This window comes from Littorina saxatilis, linkage group LG7, assembly GCF_037325665.1.
Source record: "Littorina saxatilis isolate snail1 linkage group LG7, US_GU_Lsax_2.0, whole genome shotgun sequence".
NCBI classification, from domain to species: Eukaryota; Metazoa; Mollusca; class Gastropoda; order Littorinimorpha; family Littorinidae; genus Littorina; species Littorina saxatilis.
The window spans coordinates 51,790,620-51,816,492 of record NC_090251.1 but is presented as its reverse complement, the minus strand read 5'-3'; the positions used below and the strand labels follow the sequence as shown (position 1 = coordinate 51,816,492).

The window sequence follows — 25,873 nt, the reverse complement described above, 5'->3', positions numbered from 1 at the left end:
CCGAACTCTGACATGGATTACAGGATCTTTTTCGTGCGCACTTGGTCTTGTGCTTGCGTGTACACACGGGGGTGTTTGGACACCGAGGAGAGTCTGCACACAAAGTTGACTCTGAGAAATAAATCTCTCGCCGAACGTGGGGACGAACTCACGCTGACAGCGGCCAACTGGATACAAATCCAGCGCGCTACCGACTGAGCTACATCCCCGCCAGAATAGCCCTCATTTACTGCTGCAGTCTTTTGAGCGTTTCCTTCCATTTCAGATCAATTTTTGACACCTACTGAGTTCTTTATTTTTCTTCAGAAACGTTGTACTTATCTCATCATTTTCACTTTCTTAACAATTATGGATATTTGTTCTTGTTCGATATTACCCTTCCGCTTTTAAAACTGTCAAAAAAATACAGTTATAACTAAAGGCAACGCATGCAGTGCATCTGTTTATTATATGGTGGTTATATACGCTATATTTACTAACACTAACAGCAAATAAGATCATGCAATGCTCGCAAAATAAACTGACTTTTTGACATAAAAATGGTGTATAAAAAGCAGAGAAAGTTCTCACAGGATGCTTAACTTAAAGACAGTTGAAGTTAGACTTTATCCACACACAAAAATTAAAGGAACTTAAAGAACAGAGGAAAGGGAAAACTTAACGTTCTTTTCACATTTCACAAGATCACTTGCACTGTTACAAGCCATATTTGGCCAAACAAAACGTAAAAGCCAAGAAGATGGCTATAACTGAACCCAGCATGTCAGTGTGACACACAACTGAACTCACAGCCGTGTATTTAGTACAGTAAGGCTGCCCATGAATGACAAATAAAAAGAAAAGCTGAACACATTAACACGTTAACCCCAATGTTACGAGCCACACAGTTGGCGTTAACAATTCGGTGTTATGAGACAGTAATAGCACACAAAACAAACAACAGAAATGAACGTAATCACACCACAGACGGCCATTATTTACTAAGCCATTACATTGGCTAGTACAAGACAGAACACATTTTGACATGCCACTGTACTGGCTAGACACAGAGGACGCTTGTTACGTGCCAATCTATTGGCTAACACAACACAATACTTGTCACAAGCCATTACCAACAGTGGCTAACAACAACAAAATACTTTGTTACAAGCCAATTTATTGGCTGCTGACAACCAGACATTTGCAACAAGCCATTCTAGTGGCAGACATAAAACAGAATAATGATCACATGCCATTACACTGGCTGACAAAGACACAACATTTGTTACATGAAACTCTGTTGGCCAACACAACACAAGCCCGCAGAAATTTCAAAAACTCTGACTATGAGACAAAATGGCCAGCCATGCGTACAACATTAACACAAACTGACAAAGAACATCACGAATAACACCATTGGTCTGTAGATGGTCTTACTAGGCCTGTGTCTAGATCCTAGAATGGGAAAGAAGCACACAACACATTATGGTAAACACGTTTGCTTCTCCCGGATCTAAATGGCAGACCCGACCGTACAAAGCACTGCTTTGCTGGATTTAGTGCAAACACAAACTCACAGAAAACAACAAAACATAAAATATCAACAACAGAGAACATAAAAGTACACAGAAACAGAAAATAACACTCAGAGCATAAGATAGGACAGTACTACACTGTGAGATTGGCCTGAGGGGGGGGGGGGGGGGGGGAGGAAGAGTTGTGAATGTGAGAGAAGGCCAGGGGTAAGAGTGCGTGGTGGGTGCCGTTGGCCAAATCAGATTTAAAAAAAAATACCTTTACTGCCACAACTTTTGAGATATGGTTTGGCTATTTGTGGTCAAAGAAATAATTTACATAGAAAGTGGTCACTGGGGAAACACTTACGACCTGTATGCCATGAAGGCAGATATATAAAGTGTGCATTTGCAGAAATCTAATAAATTGGGCCAACCACAGAAAAAGGTGCAATGTGTTATGAAAATTCACAAAGTAGGTGTGCAAGTTTTAAATCTGTACTCTGAAGAAGGAATATGACAGGGGCTTTGCCCTTTGGTCTATCTGTGCTAAGTCTATGAAACACAAACCACAAAAACACACGTCTTGAAACTAAGGGTTTAACACAAGAATGAAGACACAAACTGTGCAAGGTATGTGTGTACTTGAATCACAAAGGGAACGAGAATACTAAACTTTAAAAAAATGACCAGGGGAAAAGAAAAACAACCAAAACTTCAAACCCACGCTGAACTACATTGCTATTTCCATTTTTATCCAAACCCAAACCACTCTTTTTCCCTTACTTTAGTCTTGGAATTCTATAAAAATGACAATGACAAAAGAAGTTTTATTTTATAGAAATGCAACTCGTACTACAAAGCGAATAGAAAAAGTCAATCATCAAATACAACAATATGTCCTATAAAGCAATCAATAATTAAACAGGAATTTAAAATGAGAAGAAATGATATGAAAGTTATCTTTTATCACAGTGTAACAAGAAGAAGAAGAAAATGGTTATAACGGTACAACAATCAAGATCTTATTCAATTTTAAGAAGAGAAAAAGGGATCATACTCAACAAGAATCAATGGGAATAAATATTTACATAATATTGCTGTGTATTCCCACCTTTCATTTCTTATACAGAAAAACTCACACACTTTTCTCCTACAAGTATTCTATCTTAAGAAAAATGCAAACATCTTGAAACCCTTATAACATTTTACAGAGGATTAGTCTATTTTTCCTGAAAATTGAGACATTCATCTCTGAAAATTCTACCATGAACCACTGAAAAAATTCAAACAATAATTAATACTCACAAGTAAACTTTTTGTTTTTAAATCTCTAATCACCCAACCCCTTTACAACATGATCTCTGTGTATCTCGAACCACACAATTCTGTCTGAAAATGTATATCCTTTGCACTACTCCCATCCCCTTTACCTCATCGATCTTCCCAAATTAACCATATCCACAAACATCTATCTCCCAACCCATTCCACCTACAAACAATCCCCGGTCATAGGGATGACTCGTCGATCTACCACAATTCAACACCTATAATAACACCTATCTTCCACCAACCCCATCAATAAACAACCAGCGACCAGAGGGATGACTCACCAGATTCTTCACCACCCAGGTGACGGTTGGGTTGGGCTCGCCGATGAAACTGACGGGCAGTTGGAACTTCTGGCCGACCTTGACCTTCACGTTCTTGGGCAAGCTCTGCTGGTCAATGCGTGGCTTGACTGAAAAAGACACAACAAAGGATTGGTATATAACACTAACCCTATATTTAAAGCAGGTAGGAAAACGAAAGGAGAAGAAATAAATCACTAAGGAAGGTTATTTTCCAATGGCTCTCTATTGTCCTTCAACAAAAAAGCTCTTTCATAAATAGAATTTCAAACATACAAATATTTGTTTTTGTTTTCTAAAGTCCCTTCAACGGTCTTGGCCATGATGGACCGATTCCATTTCGTTTCCTTACTCAATTTACATGGTGGTCTCTGTGTTTACATTAAGGTCTATCACAGTAAAACGAAGAAGGTTCTTAAAAGCTCATGTCTTTGAAGGATAAGGATAACGATAAGGATAAGGATAGGATAAGATTAAGATTTCATAATCCTGTGAGGTTACCCTCATGAAAATTCGGGCTGCTTTCTCGCTGGGGAAAGCAAGCTGCCATACAGCTACCCATACTTTCATACCTATAACTTCAAATCTGGTTAAAATCTTGATCTCCTTAAAATCTTGATCTCCTTATAACTCCTTAACTCATAAATAATATCTATAATGAAAAATGTATAGAGCGCTTCCCCACAGCTCAAAGCGCTTTTAAAAGTTCAATCAAACAACAACACGATATATACATTTAATACAATTTGCATTAATAATGTCTCAAATAAAAACGAAAATACTCATCAAAGAGCACACATACATATATATATATAGATGCAAGCATGCATGCATATTTAGTTATACTAAGAAAAAAAATAGTTTAACAGAAAGCTTTCGTGTGTTGGGGGACAGCCTAGATTAAATTAAAGTAAAAGATCTCACCTTTCCTGGCCTTGGTAACGATGGAGGGAGAGGCGGCGCTGGGTTCGGACAGACCGGCCTTGTTCCTGTCTGTTCATACTTACTTCGAATCTGATTAAAATCTTGATCTCCTTATGTTAATAATCTTGCCGGGACGGATCAGATCGAATAAAGAAGAACCTCTCACCTTTCCTGGCCTTGGTAACGATGGAGGGAGAGGGGGCGCTGGGTTCGGACAGACCGGCCTTGTTCTTGGCCATGGCGCGGAACTCGTACTCCTTGCCCTCCTGCAGGCCCTCCACGGTGCCCTTGGGATCCGGGCTGTTGGTCTCCACTCCCTGGGGGGCACGCAGCAGATGAGTTTAAATCACGATTATACAGTAGAGCCGTGCTTTTACGAACCCTTAATTCAAGACGTCCTTCTTGTAAGACCTTGTTTTTTTCTCTTCAGATTTTCTTAATTTTCCTCCTTTTTTAAGACCCTTCTTTTTAAGACTTGTCACTGGATGTTTTCAGATTGTTGAGGTCTGAAAAGGGGGGGGGACGGTGTCCATGTAGAGGTACACTGTACATACACAAATAGTAGTGTGAGTTGGAGGCAAAGCCACAGAAACAATGCCCTGGGGTCAGGGATGTTCGTCTCCACTCCCTGGGGGGCAAGTAACAGATGCGCGTACAGAAAAATCCAAAAACAAATCAGACTGCCAACGTTCAAAAATTTAGAATGAAAAAACAAGTAAGGTATGTAAGGGTGGTTTTATAGTACACGTAGAGGTAAAACCAATCTACAGGAAAATACTAGTGTGAGTTGAAGGAAAAGCCTGTTGAAGAGGAGAGAGTTTAGGCTAATCATGATAGCCCTACTCTGCCATGTCAACTCCAAGGTTGACAAGGGCATACCAGGAGACAACAGCAGGCAGACATTATCACAAACAAATTTGACCCTCCACCACGAAATGAGTCGCATGTCACCTTTGCATGATTTTCATATTTTTACATTTTCCTACAGAGTTTTTTATGCTCTATCCAGTGGTGAAAACCGTTTTAGAAAAGAGCGAAAACTGTTTGAGTTATAAGCCTGTGACTAAGGTAACCCTCACACTGTTACCAGACACTCCCCGGGCTTATAGTAAGCCTAGCGCAGAACCGCGCGAGGTGACATGCGACTCATTCCGTGGTGGAGGATCACAAATCTCTAAAACCCACAGGTGCATGACTGGTAGCTCAGTGCTTCATACAGACAACTATGCCGAACAGCTACTGTGAAAAGGGGGACTATTATGTCACCCTGTCACATGGGCACATAATGTAAAATGCTATCCTGTAGGAGTTCACCCTGATATTCGAAGAATAAATTTCAAACTAATGGAGCTTATGGATTTAGTAAGGGATTCGCCGATGGTCAGAAAAAAATTTACTCCTTTATAAAAGAAAAGAAAAAAGTCCTCCCTAAAATAATATTGCACAAGAAAGTCCAAGGGAAAGTATTAGGCCGATTAGAGCGAGCGTACACGCCTTGAAGGATATGTGTATTTTCACTAAATAGTTTGCGAGGGAAAAGATGATTATGGATCTTTAAACAAAGTGATTTTGAAAAAAAAGCAAGACCACAGAAAGCATGACCCACCTTCTTCCATTCTTTGTCTCCCTTCTCTCTGTACTCAATGACGTAGCCCTGCACGGGCGCCCCGTTCTCCTTCTCTGGCGGATCAAACTCGACCTCCACGTAATCCTTGTCGTAGTCCAGGATGTCGGGGTTAAGCGGAGCCGTGGTTGGGTCTGTAGGGTACCAGTGTAACGAAGATTAGAACATTTGTTCACGGTGTTTTTTCAGAGAGAGAGAGAGAGAGAGAGAGAGAGAGAGAGAGAGAGGAGAGAGGAGAGAGAGAGAGAGAGAGAGAGAGAGGGAGACACACACACACACACACACACACACACACACACACACACACACACAGGGAGCCAGAGAGACAGAGGAAGAAAGAAAAAGACAAAGACAGAGACAACAGAGAAAGACAGAGAGACAGACAGAAACGGACAGACAGGCAGAGATAGAAACAGGCAGAGACAGAAACAGGCAGAGAGACAAAGAGGGGGGATGAACTTTACTACATAAGAAAAAAGGTTTATGGTCTTAACTGGATAAATGCTTTAGAGGGGGGGGGGGGGGCAGTAGAGAGAAAGATATGAGGCACTGTAAATGTGTGAGTGTATCTGTGTGCTGTGATTGTACATGTGAGTGTGTATGTGAAAATGGTAAGTGACCGTCTATCTGTGCATAGATTAAGATACAAACAAAGTAATGCAAATCACAGTTCATTTCGTCCCTGTAGGCAGTGTTCCATTTTGGATAATGTATTTCAAAAAAGGGAATAAACATATACTGCATGTTGAAGGCTGACCCTTTATCACGAGTTAAAAAGACAAGTAAACAGGATGCACTTACATTTATTCCCTCTAGCTGCATAACGTGCTTTTTTCAATACACAAGTTATTGTGAGCTGTAAACAGTAATTATAAGAGCGGGTCTTTATTTCCAGCAGTTACTCTGGAGAGGTTAGGGGACAAGATGAAGGAAGGTGGAGATAAACTGGAACAGACTGATAATGTGTTACGTAGACAGAGCTGGAGATTCTGAATGACACTTTTAATGTACCCATATTTTACACACCCCCATCCCAGAGAGCCAATGCTGTTTACCAATTGTGACACTCCACCACGGAATGAGTCGCATGTCATCTTTGCATGATGTTCATATTTTTTACCTTTTCCTAAAGAGTGTGTCATGCTCTTTCCAGTGGTAAAAACCGTTTTAGAAAAGAGCGAACACTTTTCGAGTTATAAGCCTGTGACTAAGGTGAGCCTCACACTTTTACCACAGTCCCCCCGGACTTATATTAAGCCTAGCGCAGCGGAACCGCGCGAGGTGACATGCGACTCATTTCGTGGTGGAGGGTCACATATTCTGTTACTAAATGCAAGCGAAACAAGGCACAATCAAAACTACTGTCTAAGCTCCTCTCATAAAACAAAGCAGATACTGAAACTATAACAGGCACAATTTTCTTCTGGCAAGATCAACTCATTTTGCTCTCATAAATACAGGTTTTTAGATGTTATCGTCATTAAGATGAAATGTTCATTCAGATTCAAAGTACTCACTTTTGCAGAATGACTATCTGATTCCATTGTATGTATTATTGGCATTCGTTGTGTATAATTGTATGTTGATTCTTGTGATTAACAACGATTTAAAACAAATTGTAATCTGAATATAAATCATGTAAGTTACTACAACACATTTACAAGCCTTAACTGATGTGAGAGGCAAAATGTAGTTGAGGTCCAGCCTGAGAGAGATTGGTTTCAAGCTATCATTTGTAAGCTACAGTATAGTACATGTGTAGTCTTCCTACAAGATTGACATACATTGTTGAATCTTCTTTTCCATGGTCCGAATGAGGTCAAACAAAAGAGAAATAAATAAACAGAGAGAGAGAAGAGAGAGAGAGAGAGAGAGAGAGAGAGAGAGAGAGAGAGAGAGAGAGAGGGGGGAGAGAGAGAGAGAGAGAGAGGGGGGGGAGAGAGAGAGGGGGGAGAGAGAGAGGGAGAGAGAGAGAGAGAGGGAGAGAGATCGAGAGAGAGGGAGAGAGAGAGAGAGAGAGAGAGAGAGAGAGAGAGAGAAGAGGGAGAGAGAGAGGGAGAGAGACAAGACAAGACAAGACAAAATCTTTATTATCGAGGGTAATAGATAAGCAAGATTGTCATCATTTTCACGAGTTTTCATTCACAAGCACCTGGGAAATAAATCTCATGTTCCCCGGGGAATAAATCCCCGGTTACCATAGTTGCAGGAAGCCCTATTACATGGATAATCAAAAGCAAACCCAATAGAAACGCTCGAGGATTCTTCGGCTCTTTTCATTGGCGTTTCCCCAGACCTAAACAGACGACACAACACTGCTTTGCAAAGTTCCAACAGAGACATACATACTATCTATGTCTCTGGTTCCAAAAACCAACTGGCAAACTAGCAAAAGTAAACAAAAAACCAAAACTACTTCAATAAATTCATCACAAACAAATGAAACCTACCGATATGTTATGTCTTCTTACAAAGTCATGGAGTGCGTGTATCTTTGTGTGAGAAACACGAACATCAAGTTCAAGTCAAACCAATTGACCCCTGACACACACATTTTGACCCGTGCACAAGACGTTGTATCGATAAACGAAGCACAAATAAGAAATAATAAAAGCAAAGAAAATAGCAAGAAGGTATGCAAACATCTCACAAAGCCGAGCAAGCAGATTGACAGGTCAAATGAAAAACAAAGAGGTACTGAGTCGGAAACAAGATCGCGATTCTTTCCTTCGCTGCACGACGCAAATCTTCTGTGACCCGTTTGACCCAACGTAGCTTCCACATTCGATTACTAAGCTTAATACTCACAACTGAAAGCCGAGGGAGTGGAATACCGAGATGAACAAACAGAACTGTGCATCCTCAAACCTGACATGTTCATCCCAACATTTTATGAACTCAAAAATACAGAAAGTTGCTTTCACACGCCAGCTTTGATTGCCAGTGGTTATCCGCACGGAACTCGTGTGGTTATCAGCACGGAACCCGTGTTTCAAAGCATGGCTCCCTGGGTTGATTGTGCACTTATTTTTTCACTACCAAAATGATGACAAAAACGATGTTTGGTGGTTTGTTGTCAGACCAGCTTTTTGTGTCGGTCCTCGGGGGGCATATCGACTTTTGTTTAATATTTATTGACCGCGGCCTTCGGCCTTGGTCAATAAATATGAAACAAAAGACGATATGCTCCCCCCTCGGACGACAAAAACGCTGGTCGGTCAACAACCCATCAAACATCTTATAATATTGCTTTTTTACATCCAGCCCTCGCCCTAATAATTTTATAGGATCAACAAGAACAGAAAACAATATAATCAAAGAACTATCACATCAACCTTAATACATTATAACTGTATATACAGATACAAATTTAAAAAATAAATTGTCATGCTGCATTTTAAGTACAATTTCCAATGATAAAAAATGTCAATTATATTTAACATAACTTAATTTAGATCTGCATATTATTATAATTATAATTCTGTTTAACATGCACATACATTTTAAATGAATTGATGAACCATTCAGCACATGTTTAGTTGCATTATGTGCGACATATAATTTTGTTTGAAGCTGTCTGTGTTTGTTTTATGCTTAAGAAAAATAGGCAGTGAGTTCCATAGGACCGCACCTGAATAAAGAAGGCTTGATTTGAAAAGGTCAATACGTGGAGTCGGTGTTATGATTTTTAGTCTGTTATAGTTCAAAATAAAATTATCACGTAATGTCTCCGGTGCATATCCTGACATCACTTTATGCATCATAACACCTTTATTATACATTAATCTTTTTTGAAATGGTAATACTTGCAAATTTTTATAATCAGATTCTGAAGGAGTGTGATTTTTTAGCATAATAAGCTTAACTGCTCTTCTGTGAAGACTGGCTAAAGGTTTCAAAACATTAGCACTTGCACAATCCCATACAGTGGATGCATAATCAATATTTGATAAGATGTGATTGTAAAAAAAAATCTTTCGCGAGTGAAGATTCAAGAAATGTTTTATTTTTGATAACTGATATATTTTTTGGGAAGCAATCTTACAGATGTAATCAATGTGATCATGCCATGATAAATTATTATCAATCTTTACACCAAGGACTTTATGGTGAGACACTTCTTCCAATACTTGATTTTTAATATAAAGAGGTGGAATGCTCGATAATAGGTTTTGTCGTTTCTGCCTTGTGGTTATTAACATAAATTTTGTTTTTGTATGGTTAAGAGACATATGGTTTAACTCTGACCAATTCAAGAGTGCATCAATGCTTTCTTGGAGAGTTTTTGACAAATAATTTATGGAATGGTGACTAGAGAATGATCAATAACATCGAACGCCTTTGCAAAATCCACAAACAGTGCTGCAGAAAATGTGTTGGAATTTATGTTGGTTAGCCATTGATCAATTAGATTTATAAGAGCTGTATGACATGAGTGCTTTTTGCGAAAACCAGATTGTTTTGGATGGAATAAATTGTTTTTATCAAAATGTGCTAGGGCATGTTTATATATATGTTTTTCCAAGGGTATTGAAAGTGGTGACGGGATTGAAATAGGCCTGTAATTAGAGGGATCAGAAGGATCACCTGATTTAAACAGAGAGAGAGGAATAGAGAGAGAGAGAGAGAGAGAGAGAGAGAGAGAGAGAGAGAGGGGGGGAGAGGTAAGGAGAGAGAGAGGGAGAGAGAGAGAGAGAGAGAGAGAGAGAGAAGAGGGAGAGAGACAGAGAGAAGGGGGTGGAGAGTAACAAACAAGACAGCCAGAGAAGGGTATTAAGCTACTGTGCCCAGAGATAAATACTCTTTTTTTGCTGTGCTCATGCTGTCTCAACAAGCATAACACCTACACCTATTTTCTTCGCCTGTCTTCAGCCCCTGAAAGATTGTGCATTTGGATTACATGAACAACTGTGTGCAGAAAACTTGCATTCTCAAAAGAAAGGGATGAGAAAATCAAACCAATTCAGTGTTTTCTTACTTTTGCCTTCAGCCCCTGAAAGAAAGCGATTAGTAGATTTAGTATGTTAACCAGAGTTATTAAAATGACCCAAACCACATCAACATCAATACAAAAAGTGTTTTGCTGTTAAGTAAATCACAGAGCATAATTGTGGACATTTTGTGGGACAATGTTGTCAGTGCATTGTAAACAAGAATGTTTAGTTTTCACCAAAAGTTAGATCGTTATCAACACCACACGTATTAATCAAAACATGTATGAATAAATTTCTTTTAAGAAATATCAGCAATAAATGATCTCAGCAGTAGTTATCAAACTCATTTCAAAACAAAGGTAAAAGCTTTCAAGTTTAGTGCAATAAAACGAGTCGTCACACAGACAATCAAAACTTTAATAAGCACTCAATCACCGCTGTCAAACGTTAAATACACACATTAATGACAAACACTGAATTATTAAGTTACTTGAAGGACAAAGACAAGACAATTCAATCCCAATACCATTAAAACAGATTGTGACAAAACAGTTAAGGGTTAAAAAACCGACTGTAAATGATCTAGGGATGGGATTAGGCTAGAAATAACGAAACTGACTAGAGCTAGGGTTTAGGTGCGAGGGAGGGGGAGTTGTGGGGGTCTGGGACTGAAGAAATATCTACAATTTGGACATAACATTTGGGTTATTTCATGTGTTCAGATTGATAAAAAAAAAAACACCAAACGGATCCACATAAAAATTCCATCCCTGAAGATCACCACCAAGTCGGACATATGTTAATCACAGATTCAACAAGACAAAATCCTCAAAAAATAAAGAAACGAAAACACAAACACCAAACACCCAACACCCACCCCATGGATCTTTGGCCAGAATGGGAGCAGTGGTGGACAGGAACTCGCTCTGTCCTTCTTCGTTGACCGCAGCGACCCGGAACTGGTACTTGTGACCCGGGGTCAGGTCAGACACGTCAATCTCAAGGTCGTCCGTTTCGCACACCTTCTCCCACACTCCGGTGGCGTCGTCGCATTTCTCCACCGTGTAGTGCTTGATGGGAGAGCCGCCGTCGTCCTTGGGTTTGTCCCACAAGAGGGCGCAGCGGTCGGCGTAGATGTCCATGACATCCAGAGGGCCGTTGGGGGCACTTGGGGGACCTGTTTATGTGTTAAATTGAAAGAAGTATTGAGGTTGTGTGGATGAAGGTAACAGAAAGAGAGAGAGAGAGAGAGAGAGGGGGGGCAGAAACAGAGGGAGAGAGAGTGTGAGAGAGAGAGAGTGAGAGAGAGAGAGGGAGAGAGAGAGAGACAGAGAGAGGGTGAGTGAGTGAGTGAGAGAGAGAGAGGGAGAGAGAGACAGAGAGAGAGGGAGAGAGAGAGAGAGACAGAGAGAGAGTGAGTGCGAGAGATAGTGAGAGAGTGAGTGAGAGAGAGAGATAGAGAGAGAGAGAGACAGAGAGAGAGGGAGAGAGAGAGAGAGACAGAGAGAGAGTGAGTGCGAGAGATAGTGAGAGAGTGAGTGAGAGAGAGAGATAGAGAGAGAGAGAGAGAGAGAGAGAGAGAGAGAGAGAGAGAGAGAGAGAGAGAGAGTTAGGGTGTACACTGTGTGTTAATGATGAACGTTAGACAAACAGACACCTTAGTGTGTCCATTTGTGAATAACAATATTCGTTGAGTTAAGCTCACCTGACCATTTACTGTTATACTGCACGTATCTCCTCCTTTGTCATGCACACAAAAATAAAATCACTCCACACTCAACACAAAAAACTCACCCATGACGGTGATTTTGATGGGAACTTTGGCGGTTCCGGCATCGTTGCTGAGGGTCAGTTCGTACTGACCAGCGTCTCCACGCTTCGCCCCCGGGATGCGCAGGGTGGTTAACTTGGGGACAGTCTCCGTGTCCAGGTTAGCCTCATTCAGGGCCTCGCCGTTCTTGCTCCACTGGGCACGCGGCAAAGGAGCCCCTGGAATCCACAAAGCTTTTGTTGAATTACAAAATACCCGTGGTTCTTTTTTAAATCCACTCGCTCACTCACAGAATCCTGCTTTGTTTACATATGTATTGCATGGAAAGGGAAGCATTGAGACCAAGAGGATAATTCTCACTGTACATGTAATATAGCTGACCACAACACCTTGCCCCCCTTCCCCCCCCCCCCCCCCCCCCCATTCTCAAAGACCCGCCAACTTTGTCCTGTACTTTGAGGAACACACCAAATAGAGCTTATAGATCCAGAGACTCACCCGTGGCAAAACAATGTGATTTCTGTCAAATACATTTTCCTGTCCTTACACTGCACAAGAAAGTCCTTACCGATTTAGCCCCTTGTATTAAATTGTGGAAGATAGCCCTAAAGGCCTGTTGGAAGATGCTCGAACAGTAATTGAATGCTGGTTTTGTTAAATATAAACAGATGTTATCGTAATCAACAAGAGAAAAGACAAACCGTCATAGGGTATTTCCAGGTTGATGTTCTCTCCCTCCTTGACGAAGATTTCTTTGGGTATCTTGCCGATGTCAAAGACAGGTGGTCTGGGCACTGAATGGAAAGAACAGCAAGTGTAAGGGGTTAACCAGAAGACATACACACAAAAACAGAAATTTCTACAGAGCAGTTGTATGTTGAAGTTGAAATATGAGTAGTGTACATACTTAAAACATGCATCCACATAGAAAGATATATTTGGCTACCTGTATGTATGTACGTATGTTTGTATACAGACACGTGTATTGGCACTTATCCATAGACACAATTAGACATGGACAGACAGACAAGGCAGACAGACAAGACAGACAAACAGACACAGATTCACGCTCACAATCACCCACGCCCACCCACACACACCCACCCCACCCACCCACACCCACCCACACACACACACACCCACACACATACACACACACACACACACACACACACACACACACACACACACACACACACACACACACACACAACTTACGAGGCTCCACGTCCAGTTTACAGCGAGTGTGACGTTCCCCGATCTCTAGACTGAACTCCCCACCGTCCCCAAAGTCCGCGTTCTTGATGGTCAGTTTGTACAGCTCGCCCTTCTGAGTCACCTCGTACCTGAGTCAAGCAAAAGGTACAGTTAAATAATTAAATATTGATATAGTTACAAATGGAAACAACACGTGAGAGTGCCAGGCAGAACAAACTCCATAACACAGCTCTCTCTATCTCTGTCTGTCTGTCTGTCTGTCTGTGGTTTCCTTGACGTCCACTACTACCTGTCCCTCCTCCTTGCATCAAGACCCACCCCTACCCCACAGCCAGGGCACTGTTACATACCTGATGTTGTCGGGTAGAGGTTTTCTATCCATCATCCACTTGACGGGGTGTTTGTGGGGTTGGTGGCCTTGACGTCCAGCACTACCTGTTCCGTATCCACCCCTACCCCCCCCCCCTCCCCCGCACACACACGGCGCTGTTACATACCTGATGTTGTCGGGTAGAGGTTTACCATCCATCATCCACTTGACGGGGTGTTTGTGGGGGTTGGTGGCCTTGACGTCCAGCACTACCTGTTCGCCCTCCTTGATCTTCTTGTCCGACAGTTTCTTGATGAACTTCACGTCGGCTGTCAGAATGGGAAGAGAAGGAGTGTTTGTGATGAGAATGATGATTCTTTTTAATGTCATTGTTATGTCAGCCTCTACAAGAATTTGTGAGGTCTGTCTCACATAAAAAACAACAACAACATTAAAAACACATACGTGAATGCAAATCTACACACTTTACCCCAATGTACAGTAGGTACCCGGTCTCCCTCCCAATCTCTGACACACTATCACTAAAACAAAGAGACTCTTCGCCAGACCATGAACTTTGTCAAAGCAGTTTTAAAGGACGTTTTTCCTGTTAGCAATTGTATAGTGGGACTCATTTTTCGCAATACAATGCAGAGTAAGTGTGCTGTCTCAGAAATATCAAGAAAAAAATGTGAAGTTTTCTGAGCTATAAAATTAATTTACATGTACACAATCATCACGTATTCACAGAACAGACATAACTTGTCTGAACTACTGCTAACATCCCCAAACGAAATCTATTTTGCAACAACATTATAAGCTGGTGTTCTACGTTGTAACCTTTCCAGGCATTTCACCAAAGCACACCCACGTTTTAAAAAGCCTGTCCTTAACTAGGCGAAGTCGACTACGCGAAGTATGCTTTGCGAAGCTGGCCACACGAAGCTTTTGCAATGAGTTTTAATAATAATAATAATAATAATAACAAGAAATTCCTCCGAGGTAGGAAAAACACCCCCGTCCTTACCATTCTGACTGCCACCAACTGAGAAGGTATGTCCCTCTATAAGTCCGTGTAGAATCTTAATCCACCAATAACTCCCTAACCGTGTGTTTGACTGGTCCCAATTTTTGTAAGGACCGTCTCAGGAATGTATAGAACCTGTTCACCAAGTTTGGTGACGATCGGTCCGTTCATTCTTGAGATCTATATGCGAACACAAACAAACAAACACATCGAGTGAAACCTATACACACCCCTATACCGGGGGTGTAATAATAACTGGACATTTTTAAGTGCCTAACCTATGGCTCTAGACAAAAGAACATATTCAAAATAGAACAATTAAATGTACAACCTACACCTTTTCGGTAAAACCACTTCGCGAAGTCGACTTCGGGCTCAACAAAGGACCGCCTTAAATCCGGCACTTACGTTCAACGTAAAGCTCAGCAGTGGTTTCCTGCTTGAGCATTTTGCACGTGTATTTGCCGTCGTCCTTGGAGCTACAGTTCTTGATCTGCAGGCGTCGCTTCAGCCCATCCTTGAGGAACTCGAACTTGCCGCCAGACTTCAGCTCATACAATGGTACATACACAATCAACCGTTAAACACAGTTTGTATGATACTGGTTACCCACTTCAGACTTCAGCTCCTACAGTGGTACATACACATTGAACTGTTAAACACAGTTTGTATGATACTGGTTACCCACTTCAGACTTCAGCTCCTACAGTGGTACATACACATTGAACTGTTAAACACAGTTTGTATGATACTGGTTACCCACTTCAGACTTCAGCTCCTACAATGGCACATACACAATCAACTGTTAAACACTGTTTGTATGATACAGTGGTACAGTGATACTTCAGACTTCAGCTCCAATAATGGTACACACGCAATCAACTGTTAACCAGAGCTTGTATCATACAGTGAATCTCATCTAAAGTCGAAGCAAATCCCGGGAATATGCCCCTAATGGCTTTGCCGGGAGGTCGTACAACTTGAATTTTTTTTAACAGCCGTTACCCGTCCTCCTTTTTAAGACCATAATAAATGTAGAAAATCAAGTCTTAAAAGGGGGAGAGACTTAGAAAGAAGATACATTTACAGAGCACATTAACAGAACATCTGAGAATATACTGTTTAACACTGATTCTTCTGTGAAGTTATTTCAATTAAAAAATTAAAAAACTCTGCACAGGAAGCATTCAGGATGTTGTTTGTTATATTTAGTCAAGTTTTGACTAAATATATTAACATCGAGGGGGAATCGAAACGAGGGTCGTGGTGTATGTGTGTGTGTGTGTGTGTGCGTGCGTGCGTGCGTGTAGAGCGATTCAGACCAAACTACTGGGCCGATCTTTATGAAATTTTACATGAGAGTTCCTGGGATTGATATCCCCGAACGTTTTTCTCCTTTTTTCGATAAATGTCTTTGATGACGTCATATCCGGCTTTTCGTGAAAGTTGAGGCGGCACTGTCACGCCCTCATTTTTCAACCAAATTGGTTGAAATTTTGGTCAAGTATTCTTCGACGAAGCCCGGGGTTCGGTATTGCATTTCAGCTTGGTGGCTTAAAAATTAATTAATGACTTTGGTCATTAAAAATCGGAAAATTGTAAAAAAAAATAAAAATTTATAAAACGATCCAAATTTACGTTTATCTTATTCTCCATCATTTGCTGATTCCAAAAACATATAAATATGTTATATTCGGATTAAAAACAAGCTCTGAAAATTAAATATATAAAAATTATTATCAAAATTAAATGTTCCAAATCAATTTAAAAACACTTTCATCTTATTCCTTGTCGGTTCCTGATTCCAAAAACATATAGATATGATATGTTTGGATTAAAAACACGCTCAGAAAGTTAAAACAAAGAGAGGTACAGAAAAGCGTGCTATCCTTCTTAGCGCAACTACTACCCCGCTCTTCTTGTCAATTTCACTGCCTTTGCCATGAGCGGTGGACTGACGATGCTACGAGTATACGGTCTTGCTGAAAAATGGCAGCTACTTGACTAAATATTGTATTTTCGCCTTACGCGACTTGTTAGTATGTGTCCAAGGTGAGGGATGGTCTTAACCCTGGACAGATTGGAGATAGTGAGTAGGAAGCTGTTTTCACAGATTAGTGTGTGTGTGTGTGTGTGTGTGTGTGTGTGTGTGTGTGTGTGTGTGTGTGTGTGTGTGTGTCTGTCTGTGCGTGTGTGTGTGTAGAGCAGAGTAAACTACTGGACCGATCTTTATGAAATTTAGCATGAGAGTTCCTGGGAATGATATCCCCAGACTTTTTTTTCTTTTTTTCGATAAATGTCTTTTATGACGTCATATCCGGATTTTTGTAAAAGTTGAGGCGGCACTGTCACGCCTTCATTTTTCAATCAAATTGATTGAAAATTTGGCCAAGCAATCTTCGACGAAGGCCGGACTTCGGTATTGCATTTCAGCATGGAGGCTTAAAAATTAATTAATGACTTTGGTCATTAAACATCTGAAAATTGTGATTAAAATTATTTTTTTATAAAACGATCCAAAATTACTTTTATTTTATTCTTCATCATGTTCTGATTCCAAAAACATATAAATATGTTATATTCGGATTAAAAACAAGCTCTGAAAATTAAAAATATAAAAATGATGATTAAAATTAAATTTCCGAAATCGATTTAAAAACAAGTTCATCTTATTCCTTGTCGGTTCCTGATTCCAAAAACATATATTCGGATTAAAAACAAGCTATGAAAATTAAAAATATAAAAATTATGATTAAAATTAGATTTCCGAAATCGATTTAAAAACAAGTTCATCTTATATTCGGATTAAAAACAAGCTCTGAAAATTAAATTTCCGAACTCAATTTAAAAACAAGTTCATCTTATTCCTTGTCGGTTCCTGATTCCAAAAACATATAGATATGATATGTTTGGATTAAAAACACGCTCCGAAAGTTAAAACGAAGAGAGGTACAGTAAAGCGTGCTATGCAGCACAGCGCAACCGCTACCGCGCTAAACAGGCTCGTCACTTTCACTGCCTTTTGCACTGCACTAGCGGCGGACTACGGTCATTGTGAAAAAATGTAGTGCGGCGTTCAGTTTCATTCTGTGAGTTCCACAGCTTGACAAAATGTAGTAATTTCGCCTAACGCGACTTGTTTGGTATGTGTCCAAGGTGAGGAATGGTCTTAATTTTCATTTCATTTTCATTACTTTATTGTCCCATCGCTGGGAAATTCGGGTCGCTTCCTCCCAGTGGAAAGCTAGCAGCAACGGAGTCGCGCTACCCAGGTGTCTGCGTGTTTAGGTGTATTCAGCCACCTGCACTTATGGCAGAATGACCAAGGTCTTTTACGTGCCATTGTGATGACACGGGGGTGGGACATGGCTTCCGTCTCTGGGTCTGCACATAAAGTTGACCCGTGTCCGTCCCGGCCCGAATTCGATCCTGCGACCTTTCGATCACAAGTCCAGTACTCTACCAACTGAGCTACCGGGCCCCCTGGACAGATCTGAAATAGTGAGTATAGTAGGAAGCAGTTTTCACAGATTGGGAATTTGTTTCTTCTCAAAAGCCACTGATTCTTCTGTGAAGTTAAGATGAGGGATGCAGGTCTTATCGCTGCCAGGCAGATCTGAGACGGGGATATAGCTCAGTTGGTAGCGCGCTGGATTTGTATTCAGTTGGCCGCTGTCAGCGTGAGTTCGATCCCAGGTTCGGCAGAAATTTATTTCACAGAGTCAACTTTGTGTGCAGACTCTCTTCGGTGTCCGAACCTCCCCCCGTGTACACTACATTGGGTGTGCACGTTAAAGATCCCACGATTGACAAAAGGGTCTTTCCTGGCAAAATTGCTTAGGCACAGTTAATAATTGTCTACCTATACCCGTGTGACTTGGAATAATAGGCCGTGAAAGGTAAATATGCGCCGAAATGGCTTTAATCTACTGGCCGTATAAAATTTCTTATTCCCCCCTCTGCTTCTTTCTCTCTGTAAAGGTGTAGGGCTAGTTATTTTTCGGTAACTTACCCAACAACCAAAATCACTTACCCAACAACGGGCCTGAATCCTCGATAGCTCACAGGTTGATGAGTTAGACTTTGAGGGAACTACTTTAGCGATTGAAAAGTTCCGAACGCTCCAATGTACGAAATATACATCTCTAGACCAAACAATACAAACATACTGCATTTAAACTGGCAACTACAGGCTTGAAAACATTAATCTCCATATAAAATCTATGAGTTTGGTTGTTTTCTAAATCCAAATCTAACGATCAGTGCAGAGAAACTCGCTTTAGATCTCTTATGAGTGCACGCAAACTCCCAAGGCAAGTAACTCTCGTACGACAAGAGTAGTTCCCCTTCCAAATTTTCTGAACTGAGTTGCTTGGACAAGACTGCAATCCGACGGTTAGTTTTCGACCATATTTCATTTTATGAACAGATCACACGCAACCAAATGCACACATCGCATCAATTTAAAGAACATACAGCGGTTTCATACACTATTTTGCCCCAGAAAACGGAACTTCATACAGTTTTTAACGTTGGAACACGGGTGCAAAAGTTCGTCTGCTTGTCCCATTCGAAGAAAGAACATTTCCTAAGCGATACCAAAACATGACCAGAACACACACTATCTGCCTTTACCGGCACAGCAGAATAACAACATAACCCAAAACAGGGAAACTGACAAGAAGTGTTAACAGAATTGATTGATTTTCCCTGAACTATACAACCGCGCATTATTCAATCGCCAGCGCAGGTAGACTGGTTGAGTGATTTGGATTCGATCAAACTTTCGCACAAAAACTCCTATGAAGAAAGGAGGAATAAAGAGGTTACATACCTCGTCTCAGTGATTATTAAAAATAATGGTCTCAGTTCGCGGTCATGAAAAAGCTCGCTGAAGCTCGCATTTTTCATGATCCGCTAACTTCGACCATTATTTTTGATAATCACTGAGACTCGGCATGTAACCTCTACATCTCACACGGCATCACTGCAGAGCGCCTAGAACTGTACCCACGGAATATGCGCGATATAAGCCTCATTGATTGATTGATTGAGACAGTGAGCAGAACTGTTTTTGCAGGAAGGAGTATTGTCCCTTTAAGAACACAGGTGCACACATCAAGGGCCAATACACAGTCTGTGTCCTTTTGACACGGACCAGACAAAACAGGGCTGCAAATAGACGAATTTCGGGAATAACTCCGTCGGGTGTGTATGGGTTGTGAAAGAGTGAGTGCCCTTGCTTTTGCTCGGGAACAAATATGTGACCCTCCACCACGGAATGAGTCGCATGCCACCTTTGCCTGATTTTCATATTTTTACATTTTCCCAAAGAGTTTATTATGCTCTATCCTGTGGTAAAAACCGTTTTAGAAAAGAGCGAAAACTCTTTGAGTTATAAGCCTGTGACTAAGGTGACCCTCACACTGTTACCAGACACTCCCCGGACTTATATATATTAAGCCTAGCGCAGAACCGCGCGAGGTGACATGCGACTCATTTCGTGGTGGAGGGTCACATATTGCCATGTGCGTCTTGTACATGTGTTTGAAATACACCCCCTCGGCTAGTGATTGGAACTAGTGTCACAGGGGGAAACTTTCCCACTTGACATTACAGGCTAGTCACTAGCGAGGGGTGTGTTTCAAACACGTGTACAGGAAGCACATGGCAATATTTGTCCGAAAAAAGCAAGGGTAGTCAATCTTTCACAAGCCGGTGTCACGATTTCATCTTTCGCCTGTGTACATATTTTCCCCTCGACATATACTCAAGACTGAAATGTTGTTTCCTGGTAAAATTAAGAAGTGAAATTATTTATGGACGAAAAGCATGTCAGTTTCTTGCATGTGAATAAAATTGGTGGTAAAATTTAGTAGATTTCACCCCCAAAATCGAATTCTTCGAAAACGTGGACTGAGTGGTTACGTCCCTTGAGTAAGAAGAAAAACATTTTAGGATGAATCAAATTTCTAAGTTAAATAAAACAAATTGGTTGGACAAATTTGGCCCCATGAATGTAAGGTACACAAGGTCGCTCATCAGTACTATCGAAGGGTGTTTTTTTTTGTTCAGTGTAGAGTTTATATTAGATCAACGAGGCCGAGAGGCGAAATATGATGAAAACGTCACACCGGTACCGCAGTGTAGAGTTTATACTAGATCAACGAGGCCGAGAAGCGAAATATCAACACGGCGAAAGATGAAAACGTCACAAGCCGGCATACAAACCCGACAGAATTTTTTTTCTGGAATTCGTCTATTGAGGTGTAGTTGACAGACAAATAACACTTTCTAGACTGTAAAGTGCCGTCAAATACAAGACAAATCTCTAAGACACATCTCTACTGGACATGGTGAAGGAACACAGGAGATCCTTGTGAAAAGTATTCAAAACACCAAACACAAATGACAGTAACACAAGTAGTCAACGTTTTGCATTATGGGGCATTTGTCTTCAGGGTAGGTAAACTATCATTAAATTGTTGAACACGTCTTTTTTCTACGTGGCTGGGGTTCTGAATCCAGTATTCAGCAACAAACACTGAGGATGGACACATGTGTGTGATCAAAAGGATAGGATTTCAGGACACAACACTACGGATCAAGTAAGACAATTATCCACGGTAAGATGATAACAGCATGAAGCTACATACAGGTCATGTCTCATCCATTGTACTTTACACTCTGCAGTGACAAATAAAAGCAATGGATGTCATCTTGAACACACGGCCAGTACCGTGTGACTGGCCTTGATACGGAACGATCCAACGGGGGCAATTTCAGTCATCTGAAAGAGGGAAATCCAAACGCAATCCGCTTTGTTCGATTTTATGGGCTTGGACGATAGAGAAAAATAAGAAAAGCAAAAGCTGGAGTCCAGTCTGGACAAAACTGCTATCAAGAACGCAGAATTGATTTTTTTCTGATTTTTTTTTTCCGTAAGCGCCGTGTCGAGCTAAAACTGAAGTTGCGGCACAATTTTGCTTCTCGCACATCTGATGCTTGTTGACATGCATCAACGAGTTTCCTGCTCCGATAAACATGGCGCTTAAGGCAACAAAAAAAACCTCAGAAAAAATCAATTCTGCGTTCTTGATAGCAGTTTCGTCCAGACTGGACTCCAGCTTTTGCTTTTCTTATTTTTCTCTATCGCCCAAGCCCATAAAATCGAACAAAGCGGATTGCGTTTGGATTTCCCTCTTTCAGATGACTGAGATTGCCCCCCTTGGATCGTTCTGTATCAAGGCCAGTTACACGGTACTGGCCGTGTGTTAAGATGCAATGGATGTGTGTTAACCTTTACAGCCCCAACGTCGAAATTCACAAACGAACCAATGGCAATTTAGCTTACAGTTAAACAAAAAGTTAGTCAGAGTTGAAGACCAAAACTAGGATTCCTAACAAATCTACACTTGAAATGGCTGGGGCTGAAAGGGTTCAAGTGCAAATATTTTACAGAATTAAACACAGTGCTATCACTTATTGTAGGTATACTCACCTCGTGCGAATGGCAGCTAAGAATTTCTATATCTAATCAAGTGAATCTACACAATATTCTAACGGAGTGTCATGAAATCTAATATGGGTACTAGCAATGGTATCAGTGCAAACACGACCATCATGATTTGCATACCTCCCATATCACTTCGTCTTCAGTCTGAAAGAAATGTTACATTGTAAATGAATTAGTATAAGCTCAAAGATCCCATCCATAACAAAGCAGATGCTTGAACATAAAAAGAAGATTTCTTGCAAAAGCAAGAGTATATGTTTTAGTTCAACGGATTATTAACAGCTTGTATGCAAAGTTACACACTGAGTACATATCATGACCAAATGAAGACAGAACAGACAGTTAATAACAATGACTGCGGCTTGCTTGTTGTTAAGTTCACATGATTATTGCAAAGACGAGTGAAGTCTTTTACAGTGAGTATAAGCATTAGGCCAAAAAAAAATAGGTGTGGTTACGGTAACATAGCCAAAAAAAAATAGGGTAGGTAGGTAGGCAATCACTTTTTTTTTTAACTTTTTTTTCTAATGTGTACAAATTAAACCTACTTGACAGGGAAATAAGTGTGCGACACGGGCGCTTTCGCTTTCATTGCGTTTTTTGCACTCGGTTTTTTTTTTTTTTTTTTTTTTTTTTTTTTTGGACAAAATGTAATAAAAAGTTATAGGATCGGCCCCTAAAAATAGGGTAGGTCGGGTTACCGTAACCACACCTATTTTTTTTAGGCCTTAACAAAGACAGTTAATAAAAATGACTGCGGCTTGCTTGTTGTTAAGTTCACATGATTATTGCAAAGAAGGGTGAAGTCTTTTACAGTGAGTATAAGCATTAACAAAGAGCAGAAAAAGAAAGAGCGCTAAATACATTCGCCATCACTGAACAGTACTGAAATGTTAATCTTTACTTCATAGTCAATGCAGAAGAGAAAGACAGTATGTTAATCAAACTAAACTTGTATTCTTTACAAATTAAGTATAAAAGTAACACAGTTAAAGAATTAAATTATATAAATGAGTGGAACTGTTGTTAAGATATTGTTAACCATGTAAAACGAACGAAGTAATAATGACAAAAGCACAAGAACCAAGCAGAGTTAGAGCGTGAAACGTACAGACAAAACAGCTGTTAAATGTCTTACATTTTCAATCATTATATTCTGAGAAAAAAACAAGCCATTAAAAGTATGACTTAGTCACGTCATAATCACAGCTGAACAAGAGCAATGAGTAACATTATAAAGCGTCATCCAAGTGGAGACAATAGAAAAAGAAAGCCAGGCAGAGTGACGTACCTTCTCTCCTCTCCACCACGTGACGTCAGCCTCGGAGTCGGAGACGTCACACTCAAAGATGGCCTTTTCTCTCTCCACAGCCTCCACGTCATCCAGCTTCTTCATGAACTCCCACTCAGGCTCTGATGGCAAAAAAGCAAAAAGAACCAAAAATGAAACAAAGGTATACACAACGATTTATTTCTTCATAGAAAATCTTAAAAAAGCAAGGTCTAAATTCTGGGGTCTTAAAAAGACAGTTCCACTGTAATACCCATAATTAAGATCCAAAAGTTTTTCTTTGTTCACAGTTCAAAACTGCAGATTAACAGATCACAGAAGGGTTAAGTTATTTATCTAAACGTCGCATACCCACCTCCTGTTGTAAAGCTAATAGTAACATAATTCAACGATAAGTCAAATAGAAACAAATCATTACAACAAACGTAAACCAGGGATTAATACCACTTACAAAATAGGTCATGTGATTCTAATTGATCAGTCAGATGCCCCAATCCATTACCCAACCCTCGATTATATTATTCTTGGCTTATTGTCATCATATTCAAAATTCTGTATCATAAAGTCAGTCCGATCGATTTCTCTAATTGTTTTACACTTGTCTCAACACACTCTGAAAATGTCACAGGCAAAATATTAGCGAAATCTATTTTATGGCCTGGGTCAGTCGGTGTCCGATGTCTTCAACAGTGCATGGGGGGGGGGAGTCAGAGTCATAAAGGCCTTCCACCAGTTTTTGATTCATACGGATATCTTTTCCACAGACTGTTTAAACTCTGACCAATATAGTGGAACCCCCTTTTTTAGACCCAAAGATTTAAGGCTTCTCCTTTTTAAGACCCTGCTTTTTTCAGATTGTCTGTTCATAACCTCTGTACATTTACCTACATTTTAAGACCCCCTCCTTTTTAAAACCTGATTTCCCCTCCTTTTTAAGACCTGTTTTTCCGTCCTTTTTAAGACCTGATTTTCTCAGAGTTTTGAAAGGTCACTGTACCTGCCACAATCAGCTTGGTGGTGGTGCCCGCCTCGCCACACTTGCAGGTAAACTCGGCCATATCATCGGGCTGGGCGTTGACCACTCGCAGAATACAGCGGTTCTCACGTCGCGAGATCTCATACTTGCCAGGAGTGTACTGCAATATAAAAGGAACATTTAAGTTTTAAGTTTGTCTGTGTAAATGCGTGCGTGCATGCGTTCGTGTATATGTATGTGTGTGCTAAAGTATCCTTAGCGGATTATGACTTTATTCAGTTATTCTGCAGAAAAACAGAAATGCTGGAGAAAAACTGTTTGTTTCTGCAGCATTTCTGCATAATGTCATCTTTCGTGAGAGCAACGTTTTTTTTCTGCAGTAAAACAGTAAAATTTAAATCAAGAATGCTGCAGTAAAACGGTGATGTTGTTTTACTGGAGAAAAACTGTTTACACTCCCACACACACACACACACACGCGCGCGCACTGACACACGGCACACATACACACACTCACACTGGCACACACACTGTTTACACTTTTTCTTCAGCATTTTGGCATTATTCAGTTATTCTGCAGAAAAACAGAAATGCTGGAGAAAAACTGTCTTTCTGCAGCATTTCTGCATAATGTCATCTTTCGCCGAAGCAACGGGTTTTTCTGGAGCAAAACATTTTACTGCAGTAAAATTGAAATCAAGAATGCAGCAGTAAAACGGTGCTGTTGTTTTACTGCAGAAAACCTGTTTACACTCCCGGACCCACACACACACGCACGCGCGCGCACTGACACACGGCACACATACACACACTCACACACACACACACACACACACTGGCACACACACACGCGCGCGCGCGCGCACGCATGTACGCACAAACACACACGCACAAACACCCACACCGCACGTGAGTAACGGTTTTTGTGTGCATGTGTTTTTCGCTCTCTGGGAAAGTGTGTTTGTGTTTGCATGTATGTGTGTACACTGTAAATAGTGTAAACAGAAGCGTTCCACTTTTTGTAACGAGTTGTGTAGACTGGTGCGTAAGACTATAAAAACCCTACTTGCAAAAGTAGAACATATGGTAAACACAAAATAGTGTTTACAATGCGTGCTACTTTTGCAAATATAGTTATGAAGAATTCCACACAATTCT

The 25,873-nt window shown here is 40.6% G+C and overlaps 1 protein-coding gene across 13 annotated transcripts in view; it reads right to left on the bottom strand.

Annotated features, from left to right (window-relative positions):
* Positions 1-25,873, bottom strand: part of LOC138971784 (twitchin-like) — a 307,593-nt gene that overhangs the window by 71,741 nt on the left and 209,979 nt on the right. For 11 of the 13 annotated variants that reach the window (XM_070344585.1, XM_070344594.1, XM_070344584.1 and 8 more), the window contains 12 exons: positions 24,737-24,875; positions 23,740-23,861; positions 15,341-15,485; positions 14,093-14,234; positions 13,596-13,723; positions 13,079-13,171; positions 12,401-12,595; positions 11,484-11,783; positions 5,655-5,806; positions 4,215-4,365; positions 3,107-3,234; positions 1,417-1,434 (listed from right to left, as the gene is read on the bottom strand). In XM_070344585.1, the coding sequence (XP_070200686.1) occupies positions 1,417-1,434; positions 3,107-3,234; positions 4,215-4,365; positions 5,655-5,806; positions 11,484-11,783; positions 12,401-12,595; positions 13,079-13,171; positions 13,596-13,723; positions 14,093-14,234; positions 15,341-15,485; positions 23,740-23,861; positions 24,737-24,875 (1,713 nt within the window). Of the gene's footprint in view, positions 1-1,416; positions 1,435-2,279; positions 2,295-3,106; positions 3,235-4,214; positions 4,366-5,654; positions 5,807-11,483; positions 11,784-12,400; positions 12,596-13,078; positions 13,172-13,595; positions 13,724-14,092; positions 14,235-15,340; positions 15,486-23,739; positions 23,862-24,736; positions 24,876-25,873 lie in introns of all 13 variants that reach the window. The other 2 variants (XM_070344586.1, XM_070344587.1) reach the window with 2 other exon arrangements.